The sequence below is a fragment of the Cervus canadensis genome, chromosome 21, assembly GCF_019320065.1.
Source record: "Cervus canadensis isolate Bull #8, Minnesota chromosome 21, ASM1932006v1, whole genome shotgun sequence".
NCBI lineage: Eukaryota > Metazoa > Chordata > Mammalia > Artiodactyla > Cervidae > Cervus > Cervus canadensis.
In genome coordinates, this window is record NC_057406.1 from 9,958,419 (window position 1) to 9,976,697 (window position 18,279).

The 18,279-nt window shown below is 56.1% G+C and overlaps 2 protein-coding genes across 5 annotated transcripts; both read right to left on the reverse strand.

The window, feature by feature from the left end:
• Nucleotides 1-4,606: 4,606 nt before the first annotated feature.
• Nucleotides 4,607-8,055, reverse strand: GALR3 (galanin receptor 3). Of its 2 annotated transcripts, none has more exons than XM_043441484.1 (3): nt 7,586-8,055; nt 6,198-6,575; nt 4,607-5,581 (listed from the first exon to the last, which is right to left on the reverse strand). In XM_043441484.1, the coding sequence occupies exons 2-3, from the start codon at nt 6,554-6,556 to the stop codon at nt 4,801-4,803; spliced, it is 1,140 nt and encodes a 379-aa protein (XP_043297419.1). In that variant the 5' UTR covers nt 6,557-6,575; nt 7,586-8,055; the 3' UTR covers nt 4,607-4,800. The 2 variants fall into 2 exon arrangements, with proteins under 2 accessions (XP_043297419.1, XP_043297420.1); XM_043441485.1 differs by lacking the exon at nt 7,586-8,055 and adding an exon at nt 7,494-7,552.
• Nucleotides 8,056-11,184: 3,129 nt separating this feature from the next.
• GCAT (glycine C-acetyltransferase) lies at nt 11,185-17,855 on the reverse strand. 3 transcript variants are annotated; one of them, XM_043440535.1, is made up of 10 exons: nt 17,602-17,855; nt 16,000-16,130; nt 14,403-14,504; nt 13,814-13,960; nt 13,077-13,231; nt 12,858-12,940; nt 12,511-12,606; nt 12,168-12,237; nt 11,786-11,907; nt 11,185-11,504 (listed from the first exon to the last, which is right to left on the reverse strand). In XM_043440535.1, the coding sequence occupies exons 1-10, from the start codon at nt 17,795-17,797 to the stop codon at nt 11,353-11,355; spliced, it is 1,254 nt and encodes a 417-aa protein (XP_043296470.1). In that variant the 5' UTR covers nt 17,798-17,855; the 3' UTR covers nt 11,185-11,352. The 3 variants fall into 3 exon arrangements, with proteins under 3 accessions (XP_043296470.1, XP_043296469.1, XP_043296471.1); XM_043440534.1 differs by lacking the exon at nt 12,168-12,237 and having other exon boundaries at nt 12,511-12,682; XM_043440536.1 differs by lacking the exons at nt 11,185-11,504; nt 11,786-11,907 and having other exon boundaries at nt 12,038-12,237; nt 12,511-12,682.
• Nucleotides 17,856-18,279: the final 424 nt, after the last annotated feature.

Genomic DNA, 18,279 nt, shown 5'->3' on the forward strand with positions numbered 1-18,279 from the left:
GAGCCCTGCATCCAGGCTAAGGACTAATGTTCATTCATAGGGAAACTCGGGGTGGTTAATTGGTATTTATGTCCCCAGGTACACACCCTGAAGTTGATAGATGGTGCTGTTCCTGTCAGCTGGAGGCAGGGAGAGAGACTGGTTAACATGGTTGTGCCAAGGTCCTCACCTTGCCCACCCTGCCCGGGGCTGAGTTTCACCTTGGCTACATTTGCTACACGGGGCCGGCTGGTGGTGGGGGTCACCATTGCACATTCGAATTCCTCCCTCCCCTTAAAAAAAAAACAACTCCTATCTGCCTCTTCTCTTCCCAAAAGACCATGAAACTGAAATCAGACCAACTTGAATTAGACCCCAGCTCTGTCTGGGACTACCTCTGCGATCTTGGGCAAGTGACTTAATTTCTCTGAGCCTCAGTTTCTCCAAATTCAAACTCGAAAGCAGATGAGACACACCTTCCAGGGCCAAGTACAAGGTCTGAAATACAACAGGTGCCTAGTTCACCACTGCCCCACGGACACCCTCACCATGTCCCCCAGGCCCCTCATCTCAATGCGTTCCCACCGAGCTCAACATCCCCCCACTGCCACCCCCAGTAGCCTGAGCCAGAAGGCTGGGTGTTATCTGGGACATTGCTCTCCCCCACCCCATAACATTTAATCACTATTTAGCCCCAGCAATTGTACCTCGTATGTGGTTGTCCCATCTGTCCACGTCTCTCTACCCACTGCCACATCTTGGATGCCTTCATTTCTCTGGGTTCTCACACTAGCCTCTTAACTAGTCTGCCCAGCCTCAGCCTCATTCTGCTCTCCCTCCCCAGGTATAGTCTGCCTTGCAGCCAGAAAGAGTTCCCTCGAGAATATATCTGATCCGGTCACTCTTTTGTTCAAAACCTTTCCATGAGTCCCCCTGCCCTCAGGACAAGGTACAGTCTTGGTTACAGACAGGATTTAGAGAATCCTTTGCAGCTGCCTCCCCTGACCTCTCCCACCTCACCTCCTGCTGGGGCTCCATGTACCCTGTCCCAGGCCCTGGGCTCATCGTGCTGTGCCTGAGTCGAGGTGGAGGACTCCAGGTGGCCTGCGCACACGTTCTCCCGTCTCTCCCTTCCACATCTGCCCTGACTCACACTTCAGGGCTTGGCTTGGGCATCACCTCCTGCTGGAAATCTTCTCTGCCTCTCCAAGCTAGGTAGGACCCTTCTCTGGGCTCCCACAGTCCCCCATGCTTCTGTCTTGCTTTCCTGCAGGAGAACTCTGTACTGAGTAGGTGTTCAGACTTGAATGCTGCAGGATCCTCCCTAACAGGTTGGTACAAACGGGAGGGTGAGAGGGTTACATAATTCGAATCTCCTTCCAAATAAGAGGAGCTCCATCCTCTTAGGCTGGCTCGAGACCTCATAGGAGGCTGAGGTCAGGTGGATTCTCCTGGGCCCTAGGGGCAGTGGCCGGGGCTCATTCAGCCTCTGGACAGCCGGATTGCCTGCCTTTGGTCCTCCAGGACTCAACTCTTTCCACCAAAGTATTACAACCATCTGCTCTTCCACGCATTTCATTAGCCTCCTGAAGCAGACCCAGGAACCTCAGGGGCTGAGCCTAAGCCCAGCAGCAGGCCATCAATCTTCCTGCCAAATCCATGGCAAAAATAATCTCCCAGCCCCAGCCCCAGGCCAGGCCCTTGGTGGTAGCTTTCCTGACCCAGGGCTCACAGAGCAGCCTCTGGGTTGGATCCTTGCTGCCAGCCTGGCACCTCCAACCCAGCCTCTACACAGCAACCCAGGGCCCCTCCCTTCCTGAAAACCAGTGGCATCACTGCCTGCCTGCCTGAAAGGATGGAGTTCCTGACCCCCCCTCCCCGCCCCCGCCAGCTGACCTAGGAGGCACATGTGACCTCACTGCACCCACCCTCCCTGCCTCTCCAGGGCCCACCCCACCCTATCCCACTCTGCTTCAGCTACACAAACCCACTTACTGCTCCCACCTGTACCTGCCCTGGCCTTTGCTCTGCCTGGCAGGCCTGTCCCATCTTTTCCCAAGAAAATGCATATTAAATGTCATTTCCTCTGGGTATCCTGCTTGGACTGGCCAAGGAAGGCAGGCATTTCCTACTCTGGGCCCTGTGTACTTTTCTGTTATGGCCCCATGACACAGTGCTATCCTTTCTTCTTTTGATTTTTGGCTCTCCAGCTAGACTAAGAGCTCCCAGAAGGCAGGGGCCAGGCCAAATTCACATCATCTCTGACTTCCTCTCAAGGGCTAGATTAAGGCAGGCACTCAAATGTTTGAGGGATAAAGAAGGAAGAAAGGGTCACGCCTTGCCTTCCCTGGCACCTCTGTCCTCCTGTATCATATGTCAGCCGTGCGCCTACTCTGGGCCAGGCTGTATGGCCCTCCATTAGTCGGGGTGTCTGGGCTTCTTTATCTAGCTCCAATGGGCCAGGGAGACCCATTCAGAAGCAGGAGTCAGAAGCAGGAGGCCTCAGGGTCCAGCCAGGGCCTGGGCTGTACGACTGTCCCTCTGCCAGGCCACCATGCAGGGCTTTCACTGACGGACCCCTCCCCCAGGCCTGGAGTTTCATGCCAGTTCAGGCTCTGGCTGTCACTCCCTGGCTGGGCGCTTGTCTCCTGCCCATCCTGTTTGCAGTGGGTCACCTGTCCGTGCCCACAGAGGTGACTGTGGAGAAGTACCAGCCCACCTGGGTGGCTGGACCAACCACAGCATAGGCCACCCTGGGAGACTTTGTTCCGAACTTCGGCTTCGTGGGCTCTCACCATTGTTGTGTGTAGCAGTCTTGTCAGATGCTCTTAGATGTTTTTCCAACACTTCCCGGGCTGCCCCTGGAGCCATTCCTCTCGCCCAGTTAGGATCCTGGCTCTTCCTCAGTTTTGCCACTTGGCTATGATCAAGTACCTCGTCTCGAGCCTCAGTTTTCACTTCTGCAAACGGAAGTCATATCCCTTGCCTGTTGGTGCCAGGCACGGATGAGGCAGGGGAGGTGTGAGTGATGGCCGTGGGGAGACAGAGGCCACCCTGGGGGCTGCAGAAGCGGCAGCATCACAGCCCCTGCCCTCCAGGAAACTCTCCCACTGCTGCAGCCTGAGTCAGTCGGGGACATCTTGGCAGAGACCGGGGAGAAAGAGCTGGGGACCAGGTGTCAGCCCTGGTGCTGGGCCCTGGCGGCACTGGCTTCCCAGCTGGCTCTCAGCCTCCCCCTGAGAAGGCTGACTGCCACTCTGATCCCTGGGTCTGTGGCAGGTGGCAGGCAGTGAGGAGGTCTCAGCAGCTGCCCAGTGTCAAGGAGGGCCTTTCCAGGGTGCCCAGCAGCTGGGGCATGTGTGCCAGGGAGACAGAGAATTGGAAGGTCTCAGCCAGAAGCTAATAAACAATATTGGCTTACGGTGAGGGAGGAAGTGGGCAGCTCCACACCATTGGGACTGATCTATTGGTTAATTAGGAGATTTCCACAGCCACAGACTATGCCAGCTGTGTGTAGGGCCAGGTAGGGAGGGGGCCACAGGGTAATCAGGGCTGCTGGAAGGCCAGCTGGGGTCTGAGTGTGGCTCAATGTCTCCCCTGAGCCAGGAGCCTCAAGTGGCTGAAGGAATAATGTGAGGAGTTGGGGTCAGGCAATGGACCTAGGACTTGATGGCTGGGGCACACCCATCAAGACCCGCTGTTCTGAGTACCTAAACAGAATTCTGCTATAGCAGGGGAGTGGGGACCCTCTGTGGTTTCCAGGGCAGCCAGTTGAGTATGGGGATCTATAGGTTTGGGGAAGAGAGGTGAAGCGGAATGAGGAAGAACCAAGAGAAACACTGGAAACTATGGGATCTGAGAACAGAGGTCCCAGAGGTGGAGGAGTCGGTTCTGCTAAGTAGAAAAGGTAAACAGCAGTAGGTTTGAATCCAGACTCTCCCAAACACTAGCTGTGTGGCAAATCGCTAAACTCCTCTGATTCCTGATGTCTACATCTTTAAAGAGGAAGGAATGATATCTACCTTGCAAAGCTGTAATTAGATTGAAGAATGTAACACTGTAGTAGCTGTTCCCTTCTCCAGGGGATCTTCCCAACCAAGGAAAGAACCCAGGTCTCCCTCGTTGCAGGCGGATTCTTTACCAGCTGAGCCATCAGGGAAGCCTCATGGGATACATACAAAGTGCTTAATAAGTATTTGCTATGTTTATTTTGTATCTGTTAGTATTAAGTTACTCTGACTTCCCTGATGGCTCAGACGGTAAAGAATCTGCCTGCAAAAAAAAAAAAAAAAAAAAAAGAATCTGCCTGCAGTGCAGGAGACCCAGCTTCCATCCCTGGGTTGGGAAGATCCCCTGGAGAAGGGAAGGGCAATCCACTCCAGTATTCTTGTTTGGGAAATCCCAAGGGCAGAGAGGCCTGACTGGACTACAATCCTTGGGTTCGCAAAGAATCGGACACGACTGAGCGACCAGCACTACTACTACGCTATTAAGTTACTCAGGACAGGGCTTCGAAGGGAGAAGGGGCTTGGTAGAGGAAGCAGGGCTTCCAAGACGCTAACAGAGTTGGAGGAATGGGCAGAGGGACAACCCTCCTTCCTGCCAGAGTTGCTATGGACATAGTCGGGGGGCTGCCTGGCCTGGGGGCCTGCGCTTGGCTGCGTGGAACCATTTTCACCGTCCAGGGGTGTCACTCCATGGACTGAGTGTCCACTTCTCCCCAGAGGGTTCCTGGCTTTGGCCCCATCTCCTAGTACGGTCCGGCCCTGGAAGAGGAAGGACAGACAGACAGACACCCGGCAGAGCGGAGGCAGACAAGGTTTATTCTGGTCCTCTGGCATGTAGGACCCTGCACGCCTCTCCACCACCTGCGGACTCTGGACCCCGCTCCCCGCCCCAGTCGCAGCCCACCGGCAGCCTCCCGCGAGGCCGGGCGTTCCCGGAGCAGCCGGCGGGGCCCGGGGATCCCGGGCGGACGCGACGGAGGGCGCGACGGGCACCACCCGGGGGGCAGCGGGCGCGGGGGCGGCGGCTGCCGCAGGGCCACAGGCGGCGGAGGCGGGCGCGGAAGTGGCGGGAGGCGAGCGCGTAGACGAGCGGGTTGAGGCAGGAGTTGGCGTAGGCGAGGCAGTGCGAGGCCAGGCGGCAGGCGTAGGTGGCCGGGCTGAAGGCGAAGCGGCCGTACCAGAAGCAGAGGATGAGCGCGTGGTGCGGGCCCCAGCAGAGGGCGTAGAGCGCCGCCACCGCCAGCATGACGCGCCCCGCGCGGCCCGTGGCTCTGCGCCGGGCCTCGGCCGCCGCCGCGCCCGCGGGGCCCACGGCTGCCCACAGGAAGCGCAGCGTGCGCCCGTAGGCCAGGCTCACCACGGCCACGGGCAGCAGGTAGCCGGCGGCGAAGGTGGCCACGTCGAGGGCACGGCGGCGCGCGTCCTCCCAGGCGGGCACGCAGAGCTCAAGCGCGCCGTAGCGCACCGTGCCGTAGTAGCTGAGGTAGGGCGCCGAGAAGAGGGCCGCCAGCAGCCAGACCAGGCCCACGGCGGCGCGGGCGTTGCGCGGCGTGCGCAGGGCTCGCGAGCGCAGCGGGTGCCGCACGGCCAGGTACCTGCGGGCGGGCGCGGCGTCAGCGCGGCGGCGGGCGGGCGGCCTGGATACCGCCCGCGTCTGAACTGTCGCGGTGACCGCGCGCCGGGCCTCGCTGGCAGGGAGGTTGTGGGGATGAAGGGAGTTAGCGCGCAAAGCGCTTGGACCAGCGCCCGGCACCTACCGAGGCTGGGGCGGAGCTCAGCGAGAAATGACCAACCGGCCCAAGGTCATCAACGAGTTAACTAGAGAGTGAGCCTAGGTTTGACCCCAAGTTTCAAGCCCTGAAAGCCGGTCTGATCACAACTCGGGCCAGATGTGGGCGGTAATAAAATAGCTGATGAATTTCATTCGTGTGTTCCTTTTGCCATTCATTTCATGCTTACAGAGCACGGACTAAGTGCCAGGCCCTGTGCTGACACTTGGAACACAGAGATGTTCTCAGGATTCTCCCAGTGAAGATGGGGTGAGGGCAGGATGACCCCCTCAAGTATGCCCTGCAGTATACTCCGAGTATGCCCCGAGACTGGTTGGTGGGGGCCAGACAGCTGTTCTTTTTCTCCCTCCCCCTCCCTTTTTGGTCCCCGATTCCCTCCTTCCCCTCCCCCAGACCGGGCCGCGTTCCCAGCCCAGCGCACCTGTCCACTGAGACAGCCGCCAGGGTGAAGCTGCTGGCGTACATGGTGAGGTAGATGAGCAGATGCACAGCCTTACAAACCAGGGCCCCGAAGAGCCAGGCGTCCAGCGTGTAGATGGCGGCCTGGAAAGGCACGCAGCACAGGATGAAGCAGAGGTCAGCCGCCGCCAGGTTGAGGATGAATAGATCCGTCGTGCTGCCCGGCTCCTGCCAGGCACTCGGGCCAGGCTGCAGCAGCACTGCCAGCACCAGCCCGTTGCCCACCGTGCCCAGCAGGAAGATGAGGGCAAAGACCACGGGCACTGCCACAGCCCCCATACTCCCCGGGCTGTCTAGCGAAATGTTCTGAATATCAGCCATCTTCCCAACAGATGGGCACCTGAGGAAGAAAAGCTGGAGTCCTCAGCTCTGGTCACTTAATTCAGGGGTCTAGTTCCCCCACCATAGGCCTGGCCAAGTCTCCTGGGGTGGACGTTTGTGGGGGACAGGGATGTTGGGCAGACAGAGACAAAACTTATCCCTGAGACCCACTGTGCAAGCTCCTGGCAGTCTCACTGGTGTCTAAGGTGGGTTTCTCAGTTTCCTAGGAAACATCCCAGGGCGTGAAGGACTGATTAGGTAGTGGATAGACACCTTCAACCAATGATGCAGGTAAAGACATATGCAAAGTGGGGTGTGGGGAGGGGCAGTTCCAACCCCAGGATCTGGTGTATTTTCCTCACTTTTCAATGGGGATCTGAAATACAGGGAAGACTTTTGGATATTAGTCAAATTCAGCCAAACTGGGGTGACATCCCTGAGTCACTGGATAGTCCAGCTTAGTGAGAGCACCACATGGCACAACTGGGAGCACCATATAGGTCACTGCCCACCTTTGCACATGAGGAAATTGAGGCTCAGAGAGGGGACTTGGGAAGCTAGTTATCACACTCTGAGAGATCTGAGGTTGTTGCGACCCTGGTACCGACTCCCAGGCTGGAGCACTCATCTGAGAGCTGTAATAGGTGGTGCCCCTGACAACCTGCATGTGTGCGTGCGTGCGTGTGTCTGTGTGTGTGTTACATCTATGTAAGCTATGATCAGCTGACCCCTGTCACACCCCATGGCCCACATCGGCTGCTACTTGTGGGTCTCCCTGCATGTTTGGACCTCTGGGGTAGCTGGACGAATGAAGGGCAAGGGGGCCGAGCAGGGAGGAGGAAAGAAAGGTGGTATCTTAGAGACCCCCGATCCCAGCATGCAGGAGCCCGCCCCCACCCCCCACCCCCACCACCAAGCCCAGATGGGCGACACAGACCTCAGTCCTGGGCACTGGGCTCCTGCTCTCCCTGGGCAAACTGACCAGGCTGAAGCTGCCTCCTGGCTCAGTGGCTGCCCCTTGGTGCCTACCTGCAGGTACAGCTCTGCCTCCCACTGCGCCCTCTTCTCCTTTAAGGCCTCTCCTCTCCCTCCGAAGAAGTAGCCACCTCCTCCTCAGCCCCTGATTTTCCCCGGGTGGCATGCTCTTCTGCCTGGCTCTCCTCTCCTCCGCCTCTCTGCGTTGCTTCTGCCTTTCTGCAGCGAGTAACCCATTGATCTCGCTCTCTGAGATTCTCGCTTTGTGGTTAACCCCTCTGTGCCCAGGGCCCAGTCCATTCCTGGCCCTCTCACCTCCCGTGGTCCTGCTTGCTCACTCCACTCCACATCCTCTCTGCTCCCTGCTCCAAGAAGGGCTCCAACCCAAGTTCAGAAAGGACTCCTAGTCTTTTTTTTTTGCCACATGGCATATGGGATCTTCGTTCCCCAACCAGGGATCGAACCAGAGCCCCCTGCATTGGAAGTGTGGAGTCTTGACCACTGAACTATCAAGGAAGTCCCAGGACTTCTAGTCTTGAATGGAGTGTCCAACGCTAGGAAACCAGATAAAAGTCTCTTTTTCTGCAGACTAGGATTCCTCCTGGCCCTGAGAATTTCAAGATCCATGAACTTCCCTAAACTGATTCCAGGGCTTCAGTCTGCCTGAAGACTGAAGGGTCTATGTGCGTGTCCAGAGTCTGACTTTTAGTCTTAGGGCAGTGGGGAACTACAGAAGATTCTAGAGCAGGGGCGTGACCTGCTCATTTATTTTGTAATTAGCTTATTATGGCCTGGGGTTGAAAGAATGGCTAGAGGGGGAGTGATTTAATGAGTGACCCATTAAGAGCCTCTCCTCCAGGCAAAGAGGTTACCGGGTCTTGGTGAATGACTGGTGATTCAGTCATGGGGTTCTGGTCTGGACCTCCTCTTGGAGGAGGAGTGGACCACATGGCCACATCTTCCAGAGGGTTAGAGGCCAGTGGGACAAGATGCATTGGATTTAACAACAAGGTGGTTGTTGGTACTAGACAAATGTAGTCGGGGCAGAAGGCAATCTGCAATGAATGGGGAAGAGAGGCGTTAGGGGTTGTGTAGTCTTTCTAGAAGCTGGGAGGGTGGGGTGAATGTCAAGAAGTCTGTGCAAAGAGAAAGAAAACAGCCTGAGATGATGCTGATGAAGCCAGGACTTGCAACCAAGGCCTGAGGAGCTGGGACGAGACTCTTCAGAACTGGCTTCCCGAGGCCCTGGGATGTTCACCAGTGCTCACGCTCCTCTAAAGCCTGATGCCACCCAACACAGATGTGGAATATCCCCGAACTTTTAGAAGCAGAAACTCATTGAATTGAAAATATTAGGGATCATCCCTAGATTCTGCAAACCTGAATTCAGAGCTATCAAAACTGCATTAAGGAGTTAGAATTGTAGAATCTTGTGATCTCAGAAGAGCAGAACTATAGGATCTAGACTTAGAGTGGTGGGATTTGAGAACTTGGGGGTCCACAACCATCTTATATGGAAGGAATGCACTGTGAGATGCCCAGAAGCCTTGACTCACAAATGTGGCAGGCCTGGACCCTGAAAGCCCTGACACACTGCCCTCCCTCCCCTTGGGAGCCCCAAGCCAGCTATGGCCCTCCTTGCCAGAGTCTGGGCTCTGGCTGGGTTGGAACAGTTCTAGGGCAAAGAGCTCCCAGGAGCAGCTAAGCTGAGCTGTGATGACAGCCGAGGAGAGGAAGATCGAGGCAACCAGAGTAGGACCACCTGTGAGGCAGGCAGAATGGGCGCCTCACCATGGCCTCAGCCCAGTGGGCCCCGGGCACCCACACCTCCCCTTGTTCCAACTGCTGTTTCTGGTGGCTGTGGCCTTGAACCCTGCGCCCAATGTAGAGGACAGATGGTGTGCCCTGAGAGCAGTCCCTGGAGATCTGGGCCCTGCAAGATGTGAAAGTGCGACTTTGTGGCTGGCCCTATAGCCTGTCTTGGCCTCTGGCAATGACCAGTATGTGCTAAGCCCAAGCAAGTGTGCCCAGAGGTGCCCCTGTGCCTGATGGCACCTCTTCTGACCCCTTGGGACAGTTGCGGAAGACCTGCGCCATGGTGGACCTGGGCCAGTACAGGTCACATGCTGAACCATGAGCTGGCTGAAAACTTGGCACCCTACTGCGACGAGCTGGCCCACAGCGTCACAGTGCTGGGCTGTCCCCAGGCACACAACGTCAGCAGCTGGTGGTGCCTGGAAACTGTAGGAGGAAGAAGCATGCACTCTGTACCACTGGTGGGTGGACCTCACCTACGGCTGTCTTATCTGGGCATTACCAACTGTGACCCGTCCTCCCGTGGCTGCTCATGGTCACCTGCCATGACCTGCCAGCCTGAGCAGACCACACACATCAAGCTGCTGGCCTGGCCAGGCGCTGGGCACCAGGCGGTGGGTACTTGCTGCTGAAGTGCACCTGGTGCTAGATGCCCTACCCTGTGTTTGGGCCCCTGATGTGGCCACTGCAGCCCCCTTCCCTGGGGCTGCATCCCCAAGTACCTCAAACTCCTGGACCCCCAGCTTCAAACTGCCCAGGATCACAGGCTAGGATTCTCAGAATCCCAGCGTTAAGACCCTGCTGGCTGGGACCAGAGCTCACCCAGACTGTCCCTCTCTAGACACCCAGGCTGAAGGGAGGGCTGGGGGTGTGGGGCACCAGAGCCGTGGCGCCCACCTCTAATGAAAAAGGGCTTTTTCATCCTCCCTGCCCTCTCGCCAGCAGACTATTAGCTCCCAAGGCCACACCATGCTGAGGCTGGAGCTGTGTGACTCAGACCCATCCTTTACCCTACCAGGTGCCCATAAGGCTGAGTGGGGAGGGCTATGGAGAGAGAAGGGCTGCGACGATGGGAAGGGGACTGTCATCTCTAGCAGGGGAGCAGTGAGCCGTTGTCGGGGGTTGGGGGGGGGGCAGTGGGGATGGGGCCTTGCCTGTGGGGCTGTAAAAACAGCCTGTCCAAGGCCTGAAGTCTAGAGGGGGCTGGAAAATAGCAGCCAGAACCCGAGCTCACTGCGCCCCCTGGCGGTTCCTCTGACTAGACCAGTGAGCCCTGGGAATATGGAGATGGAAGGGCTCCAGATACCAATGTAACAGCCAGTCTTGGTACAGCAGGGAAGACCGAGGCACACACGGGGGCAGGGGCTGCCTAAGGCCACAAAGGCAGGGACAAAGTGGGGCTAGAATATAGGGTTCCAGTCTCTCGGGGCCTCTCCAATGGTGACATTCTTTCCTCTGGGGCGCAATCTTCTGCTTCTCCCAAACATGGACTTGGGTGTCCAGCCCCTTCTTATCTGGGCAGCTGTAGGCCATCCTTGGGGTGGGGAGCAGAGGATGAGGGGTTCACCAGGGCTAGACTCTGGAGGCTGTGGAGTAGGGGGGGCGGGTGGCATGGGAAGGGGCCTGTAGGGCTGGTGCTCAGCTTCTCTCTACGTCAGGAAAGCATCCAACTGAGCCAAATGGTGTCATCCCACCTGCCTGGGTCCCATCTTAATTTCGAAGAGGTGATCAACTCTGAGAGCTATCACAGCCCTCAAAGCCCCAGCTCCTGCCTGATCCTTCAACCAGCTGCAGGACTGGGGCTGCTCTGAGAGAATAAAGCAGACCAACACGTCACAGCCGATTTCCACACTGTTGCTTTAACCTCACACCCACAAGCACAGGCCTCATGCCAGCCTGGCGCCAGGAATGACAGAGTTCAGAGCCTCTGGCCTGGGCTGATCAGAGGCCCCCCTTTTCACTGTGTTGGGAGGGGGACCTCGGCTCTGCTGGTCACTACCCAGAACTCAAGGCAGTGCCCCGTGCAGCCGCCCCACCTCCACGAAGGCCTCCACACAGCGGTCAATGTCCTCCTCGCTGTGCACTGCTGAGATCTGGACTCGGATCCGGGCCTTGTCCTTGGGGACGACAGGGTAGCTGAACCCAATGACAAAGATGCCTGCGAGGGTAGAGAGGGTCAAGTTGGGGCTCACCATAACCAGGCAGGTTCTGGAGGGCATGACAGATAGCCCTTACTTTTCTGGGGGCTACAGAGGGCAAGGGAGCGGCCAAAGGTCTCTCAAACCTGGGACTGCCTCATGGCCTAGGGTTTTCAAGCTTGGACAGACATCTGATCTAAGAAGGGTAGTAGGGCTGGGGGAAGAGGGGATATTCACAGTCTAAGGGTTCCCTCCTTTTCTTTTAGGACCCACAGCCACATCTCAAGCCCCGCCTCCTTACCTCTCTTAAGCATGTCATCTGCTATGTTTAAGGCCAGCCGAGCGTCACCCAGCATCACAGGGCAGATGGGGTGATTGGCTCCTGAGATGGTGAAGCCAGCAGCCTCCATCTGACTGCGGAATCTGTGGGCATGAGCTGGGTGTTACTGGGAGTTGGGGGACTGTGGAGTAATCACATCCACCCCTGATGGACATGGATGTGACCCAAGGCTTGTGACCAAGTCTGCAGGAGGGACCAACAAAGACAGAGATGCTGACCCAGAGAGGCAGATGGGGAAAGAGGCAGAGGAACAGGAAGACCAGTTAGGGAGGCGGAAAGACAGGACTGTACAAGAAGGGGGAATGCAGGATCATTTGCAAAGAAATGCACCGGGGAGACTTCCCTGGGAGTCCAGTGATTAATACTCCATACTTCCAATGCAGGGGGCGTGGGTTCGATCCTTGGTTGGGGAGCTAATATCCCACAGGCAGTAGGGCCAAAAAATAAAAAAAATAAACATACATGAAATGTACCAAGAAATGGAAGAAAAAGACAGAGAGAAGAGGGTGGGGGCAAGCACGTAGCCCCTGGTTAAGAGAGCCAAGTTCCAGACCAACCCGCTGGGGACATGGAGGTGGGCAGAGGCAGGATGCAAAGGCAGGGAGTTATAGGCCTGTGCAGGCACACAGGGCAGACCCTCACTAGCTCCCTCGCCCCAGCTGGCCCCACCCTGCCCAGGACCGCACCGCAGGGTCTTGGCTGCCATAGACTGGACGATGGCATTGCTCTCCATGAGCAGGTCCAGGGCCTTGGAGGCACAGCCGACAGAAGCAGGTGGCAGACTGTTGGAGAAGAGGTAGGGCCGGGCCCGCTGCCGTAGCAGGGACACCAGGGCCCCAGGCCCGGTCGTGTAGCCCCCTGAGAACAAGGGTGAGCACAAGGAGCCAGAGCTTATCCCATGGCCCTCCTGAGAGGACAGTCCATGCTGTCTTCTTCCCTGCAGCCCCAGGTCTCCCCTTCCCACCTCCCTCAAGACCCCTCCAGGGCCGTGCGTGCAGATAAAGGGAGCCCAGGGGCCCAAGCCAGCAAGCACCTGATGCTCCACCCAGTGCCTTCCCCAGTGTGGAGTTGATGATGGTGACTTGGTCCATCACGCCCAGCAGCTCATCTGTGCCCCTGCAAGGGAAGCTGCCACTACCACCACGGCCACCTGAGCACCCAGGCTCATGGGTTGGGTGTAGGGGCTGGCCTTGTTGTTTCCCACCCACCCTGATGAGTCCAACCCAAGGCCTCAGGGGCTGTGTGCTCCCACCGTCCTGTGGCCCCCAGGAAGCCAGTGGCGTGGCTTTCGTCCACAAAGACCAAGGCACCGTATTGAGAGGCAAGGCGGCAGATTTCCTGCAGGGGTGCGATGTCACCATCCATGGAAAAGGCCCCATCAGTGGCCACAAGGCGCAGCCGATGCTTCTGCAGAGAAGATACGGAAGGCAGTGGCTGGTATCACGAGTTGGACCAAGTCACTCCCTTTCTGTGCTGCTTGGCGCTCTAAAGGCTCACTCTGCCCGTGCCCAGAACAGAGATGAGCACACATGTACCCTCGTGCTGAGGCTGGCACATCCTCTCCCTCCTCTGGGCCTTCCCCATCTCCTCCAGGGCAGTCTGGAGACATGCTTAGCCACTGGGCAGTGAGAATGCTCCCAGTCTCCTCTCCAGAGGGCAGGGTGGGGTGGGGTCAGTTCTGTCCGTAAGCTTATCCCACTCTGATGCTGGGCAGGGGCCTGCCACACATAAGGTGCTTCCTCGAACTCAAAACAGCATTGTGCCATGGGATAAAGTTTGGGGTCTAAGATTGTTGTTGTTTAGTTGCCAAGTCGTGTTGGGTCTGAGGATCTGGGTTCAGATCTTGGCTGTTTCGAACTTTCAGGCTATTTGCCTGTGAGTGAGGAGATGGCTTCTGCAAGCCTCTTTTCCTTCACTGGGGAAGGGGGCAGTTTGCGGGGGAGGCTGAGGATAAAACCTTGGCCCTGGATGCGCGAGACCCTGCCGCACCTGGGCCTCCTGCAGCTTGGCTTCCAGATCAGCCATATCCAGGTGGCGGTAGCGGTATTTGTGGGCCTTGCACAGACGGATGCCGTCAATGATGGAGGCATGGTTCAACTCATCCGACAGGACTGCATCCTCCGAGGTCAGCAGGGCCTGTTGGAAGGCAGTCAGAAGTAGAGCCATCACCCAACCACCATGGGGTTCTCCCTCCCTCATGACTCCCCCTGAATCAATATTTCACTGCCAACCAGGGCATTATTCTGGGCAGGGAGGCAAGGAGCCCCCTGCCTCTATCTTGATCCCCAGGGGTTCCAGGACTGGGCTGAATCAGAGACCCTGCTCTAGCAAAAGCAGGTGAGAATATGGTGAATGCCTGGCCCCTAACACCCTCAGCCTTCCAGCTGATGTAGGTTACCTCCCAGATGCCCTGGAAGCTGGCCTCCTTGTAAGCCCCAGGATTCCTCCTGGAGACATGCTGGCCCACTGGAGCCTCTAGACATGGCCCTGGTGTCCTGCCAAGTGCTCCAGACTGCACACTCCCAAGCCCTGCACAGCCTGGCAGGCCTCACTAACTCCCACCCGTGGTGTCACACACCTCAAAGAGGCCGGTGTTGGCATCAAAACAGCTGGGATAGAGAATGGCATCCTCCCGTTGGTGGAAGCGGGCTATCTTTGCTTCTAGATCTTTGTGGATGCTCTGAAGTAAAGGAGTGAAACACATATTAATGCCTTTGGGGCCACATGGGACAAGTCCTGGGGACAGAGGCTTAGAGAGCCACAAACAAATCCTCCCCCTTCTTTTTGCACCACAAGGGTTCACCCAGAGCCAACACAGGAATCTGAAGCATTAGGGGCCCACTAGGTGCCCCTCTTCCTGGTTGGGTTTTCATTTTACAATGGGGGTCTGATGGTAGAATTACAGATGCTAATGGCAAAGGAAGATATTTTCTCTATTAAACTGAGTACCCTTTTTTTCTATTTTCTTTTTTCTTTATTTTCCTTTTATTTATTTATTTTTTGGCCACACCACACAGCAGGCACGATCTTAGTTCCCTGACCAGGGATCAAAGATCAAATCTGTGCCCCTTGCAGTGGGAGCACAGAGTCTTAACCACTGGATCATGACGCAAGTCCCTAAGTGCCTTTTCCTGTTGTTTAATGGCAAAAAGGAGGATTACACAAGTAACTCTAGGTTCATTTGGGCCTCCAATTGTTAGATTTGGAAGCTGTCCAGTCTAACCTGCCCTGGTTGGAAGTCAAAAGTTCCATTCATTTCACCTTCACCTTTCTGAGAGGACAAGTAATAATAATCACAAGGACTCAGAAGCACTGACTCTTGAGCAAGGCCATATAGGTTCAAGTTCCACCACAATAGGCTGTGTGCTCTGGGCAAGTCAATTAACTTCTCGGGGCCTCAGTGTCCTCATCTCTAGAACAGGGGCAAGAATAACACTTAGAACTTGGGATTATTATCTGCCTTAAGAAGTAATTTGCAATGTTCTTAAAATAGCACATGATACATAGTAAGCACTATAAGTTTCATGTATAAAGAGTTCATTTTGTAGCATATACAAAATAAAATTATTAAGCAACATTTATTGAGCACTGCTGTGTGCCAGGCCTTGTTCTAAGCATTTTTACATGTATTGGGCTGGCCAGAAAGTTCATTCAGGGTTTTTCGAACGATGTTACGGAAAAACTTCAACGAACTTTTTTTGCCAACTCACTATTAACTCTTTAATTTGGGGTAATCTTATTAAGTATTATTATTCCCACTTTACCAATGAAGGCATTGATGCTCAGACAAGTTAAGACACTTGCCCATGGTAACAGAACCAATAAATGGCAGTACTAGAAACCAAACTCAGGCAGAATAGCTCCAGAAACCTCTATTTCAATCCCTGCCTTCTATTCTTCCTTTCTTGAAGAGGAACAGGTAAGAAGCTCTGTTCTGTGGGTGGGGAAATGGATACTCTGAGAGGTTAAATTTCTTGCCCAAGGCTTCACAGCAAAACAGAAGCTTGAACCCAGTTTTTCCAGTGAACAGCACTGGGGCTAAGCATGGGCCCAGAGTTCTGGGATGAGCTGAGTTGCCTAAACCAGCCCTGCTGACTGCAGAAGCAGACATCTGAAGTCAGTGCCCAACCACCCCGTCCTCCCTGGCCCCAGCCCGGGCCACACCCTTGGTGTACCTGGGTGCCACAGATGAAGCGGACAGAACTAAGGCCGGCTCCAAACTCCTTTAGGGTCTGCAGACCTGCCTGGATGACCTCAGGGTGGCTGCTCAGGCCCAGGTAGTTGTTGGCACAGAAGTTAATAATTCCTGAGATGGAGGACAGGGGATAGACACAGGAACTCAGGACAATCAGGGCCTGTAAAGGTGCCAGGCCCTGGGGACTCAAGAGAGGAAATGAACATTGAGTCACCCTTGAAGAGGCAACAACCATACAATACGATCTGTTCTGGAGCAGAGGCCAGGCTGGGGAGCAGGGAGCCCCTAGGAGGCACGGAATTCAACAGTTACAGGAGAAGGAGGGGCAGAAATGGACTCCCAGAAGAGCACTTTGGAGAAGGAGAAGGTTTGGATCACATTCACCCGCAGCCCTTCCTCTCTGGCTTCTTCTATCTCTGAAGACAACCAGTAACCCCTCATCTGGCCCTTGGCTCTTTCCTGGGTAAAAGAAGAGGGCATCACAGAGCCCTACAATGGTCTCCAAACTCCACACAGTTGACTTTCCTGCCTGGTATAGAACTGTATGCCCAGGAGGGTGGCCTCTCTGAGACCTTGACCCTTGCATTTTAAAGCCCAAAGTGGACACAGCTGACCCAGGAAGGAAACTAAGACTCCAAGAGGGCAAGGTTTACTCAGTTTGGGAGAGGCAAAACAGGATGGGAACCTGGGTCTCCTAATTTCCCACTGTTTGATCTGCTCCAAGGTTCCCTGGAGGAGGAGAGAGACCTCTGTTTTACAAATAAGCACAACAGCACCAAGTATTCCAGGCCTATTTCCTGGGCAGAAGGCAGGTTTGGAGGCCTATTGGTAACCAGCACCCACCTGGGTCCTGGCACAGACAAGATGAGCAGTGACCACAGATGAGACAGAAACCAGGCAGGCCTGGTGGGCCAGTTCACAGTATGACTTGTGGGGCAGCCCTCAAGCCCCTTGCTCAAACAGTGATTGTAGCCAGAAAGTTGGTCTCTATGGACAGTTAGGTGACCTTCCTGCGCCAATATACCAGAAGACCTACCCTAAAAGCCCAGCTCTTCCTGCAGCTAGCTGGGGGTTTATGGGCAAGGCACTTCAAATCTATGAGCATCAGTTTCTCTTCGTTTGTAAATGGGACCAGTCATGCCCATGTTTTGAGATTTGCAGGAGTGCAGGCGCAGCAGTTAGCAGAAATCTGAACAAAGCAGCAGCTCTAGAAATGTGGGATTTCTTGCTGCTGCCTTCCCATCACCCTTTCTTAAATCCGTATGGTGAGAGCCAACTGGCTGTCTCGCTTTCTTCCTTACGTTCTCACAGGCTGGATCTCGGATCGAGCCCTGGTCTCTAAATCAAAAAGGTGCTCAAAGGACTAATTACCTTCTTCTGGGGGAACAGGCCTAATCAGGTTAGAATTAACTGTGGGAAAAGGCAAGTCGGCCTGACAGATGGGAAACGGTCCAGCAGCGGCTACGTGCGCCCGTGCTCTGGCCCGCTCACTGCCTCCAGGATCTCCATTTCAGAAGAACCCTCAGGACGGCCCCCCCGAACACCCGTCCAGGTCTGGCGATTCCCAGGAGGGGGGCGTTACCTCCCGGGGCGCCGTCCACGTGGATGTGCGGCCCCTGACTGGACGTGATGACCCGCTCGCTCTTCCAGGTGCCAGCTCTACGGATGCTTTCCAGCTCCTCCTCCAGGATGCCATGCAGCTGAGCCAGCGCCGACTGCGCCCGGCGGCCGCGGGAGGCCCCGGAGAGCGCAGCATGTAAGACGCGGCCAGCCCACATTTTGCCCACCTCGCCCGAGCTAGACTGCCCGCTCAAGTCCTTGCGCACCAAGGCAGCGGCGTCATCACGTGCGGGGGCAGGGCCCCGGCAGCCAATCGGAGTGAGAAGGGCTCCGCTCTAGGGCAAGGGAGGAGGACCTAGGGATAGGAGGGCGGGACCTGGAGGGATCAGCAGAGGACGAAAGTGGAGTGATTTGTATGTAAGTTGAGACTGGAGCTGTCCGTGTTGGGGGAGAGGAGGCGACGGGGGTTGGAAGACACATCAGGGCCAGACCCACCAGACCCCCCCACCCCATTCCCATGCCCTGCCTACACACGCGGAAGGTAGGGACGCCCTCTGGACGCGGGCGCCTAGAAGCAGGCTGAGCCACGTTCCATATGCTCCGGCCCTAAGGTTTCCTGGGTTCTGTCGAGCTCTTGGAACTCTCCCTAGTGCTTAGGTGCAAACCTCCCCCCCAGGTTTCGCCCACCATATTGCTCCGC

Bases quoted from the DNA above. Each gene is read 5' to 3' on its own strand.
- GALR3 (XM_043441484.1), bottom strand. From the start codon at position 6,556: ATGGCTGATATTCAGAACATTTCGCTAGACAGCCCGGGGAGTATGGGG. The intron at 5,582-6,197 runs GTGCGCTGGGCT...GCCCGCCCGCAG, and splicing joins GCGGCTGTCTCAGTGGACAG to GTACCTGGCCGTGCGGCACC.
- GCAT (XM_043440534.1), bottom strand. From the start codon at position 17,797: ATGTGGGCTGGCCGCGTCTTACATGCTGCGCTCTCCGGGGCCTCCCGC. The intron at 12,941-13,076 runs GTGGGAGCACAC...CTTCCCTTGCAG, and splicing joins TTCCTGGGGGCCACAGGACG to GGGCACAGATGAGCTGCTGG. The intron at 11,908-12,510 runs GTGCGGTCCTGG...TCATGCCCACAG, and splicing joins ATGGCAGCCAAGACCCTGCG to ATTCCGCAGTCAGATGGAGG.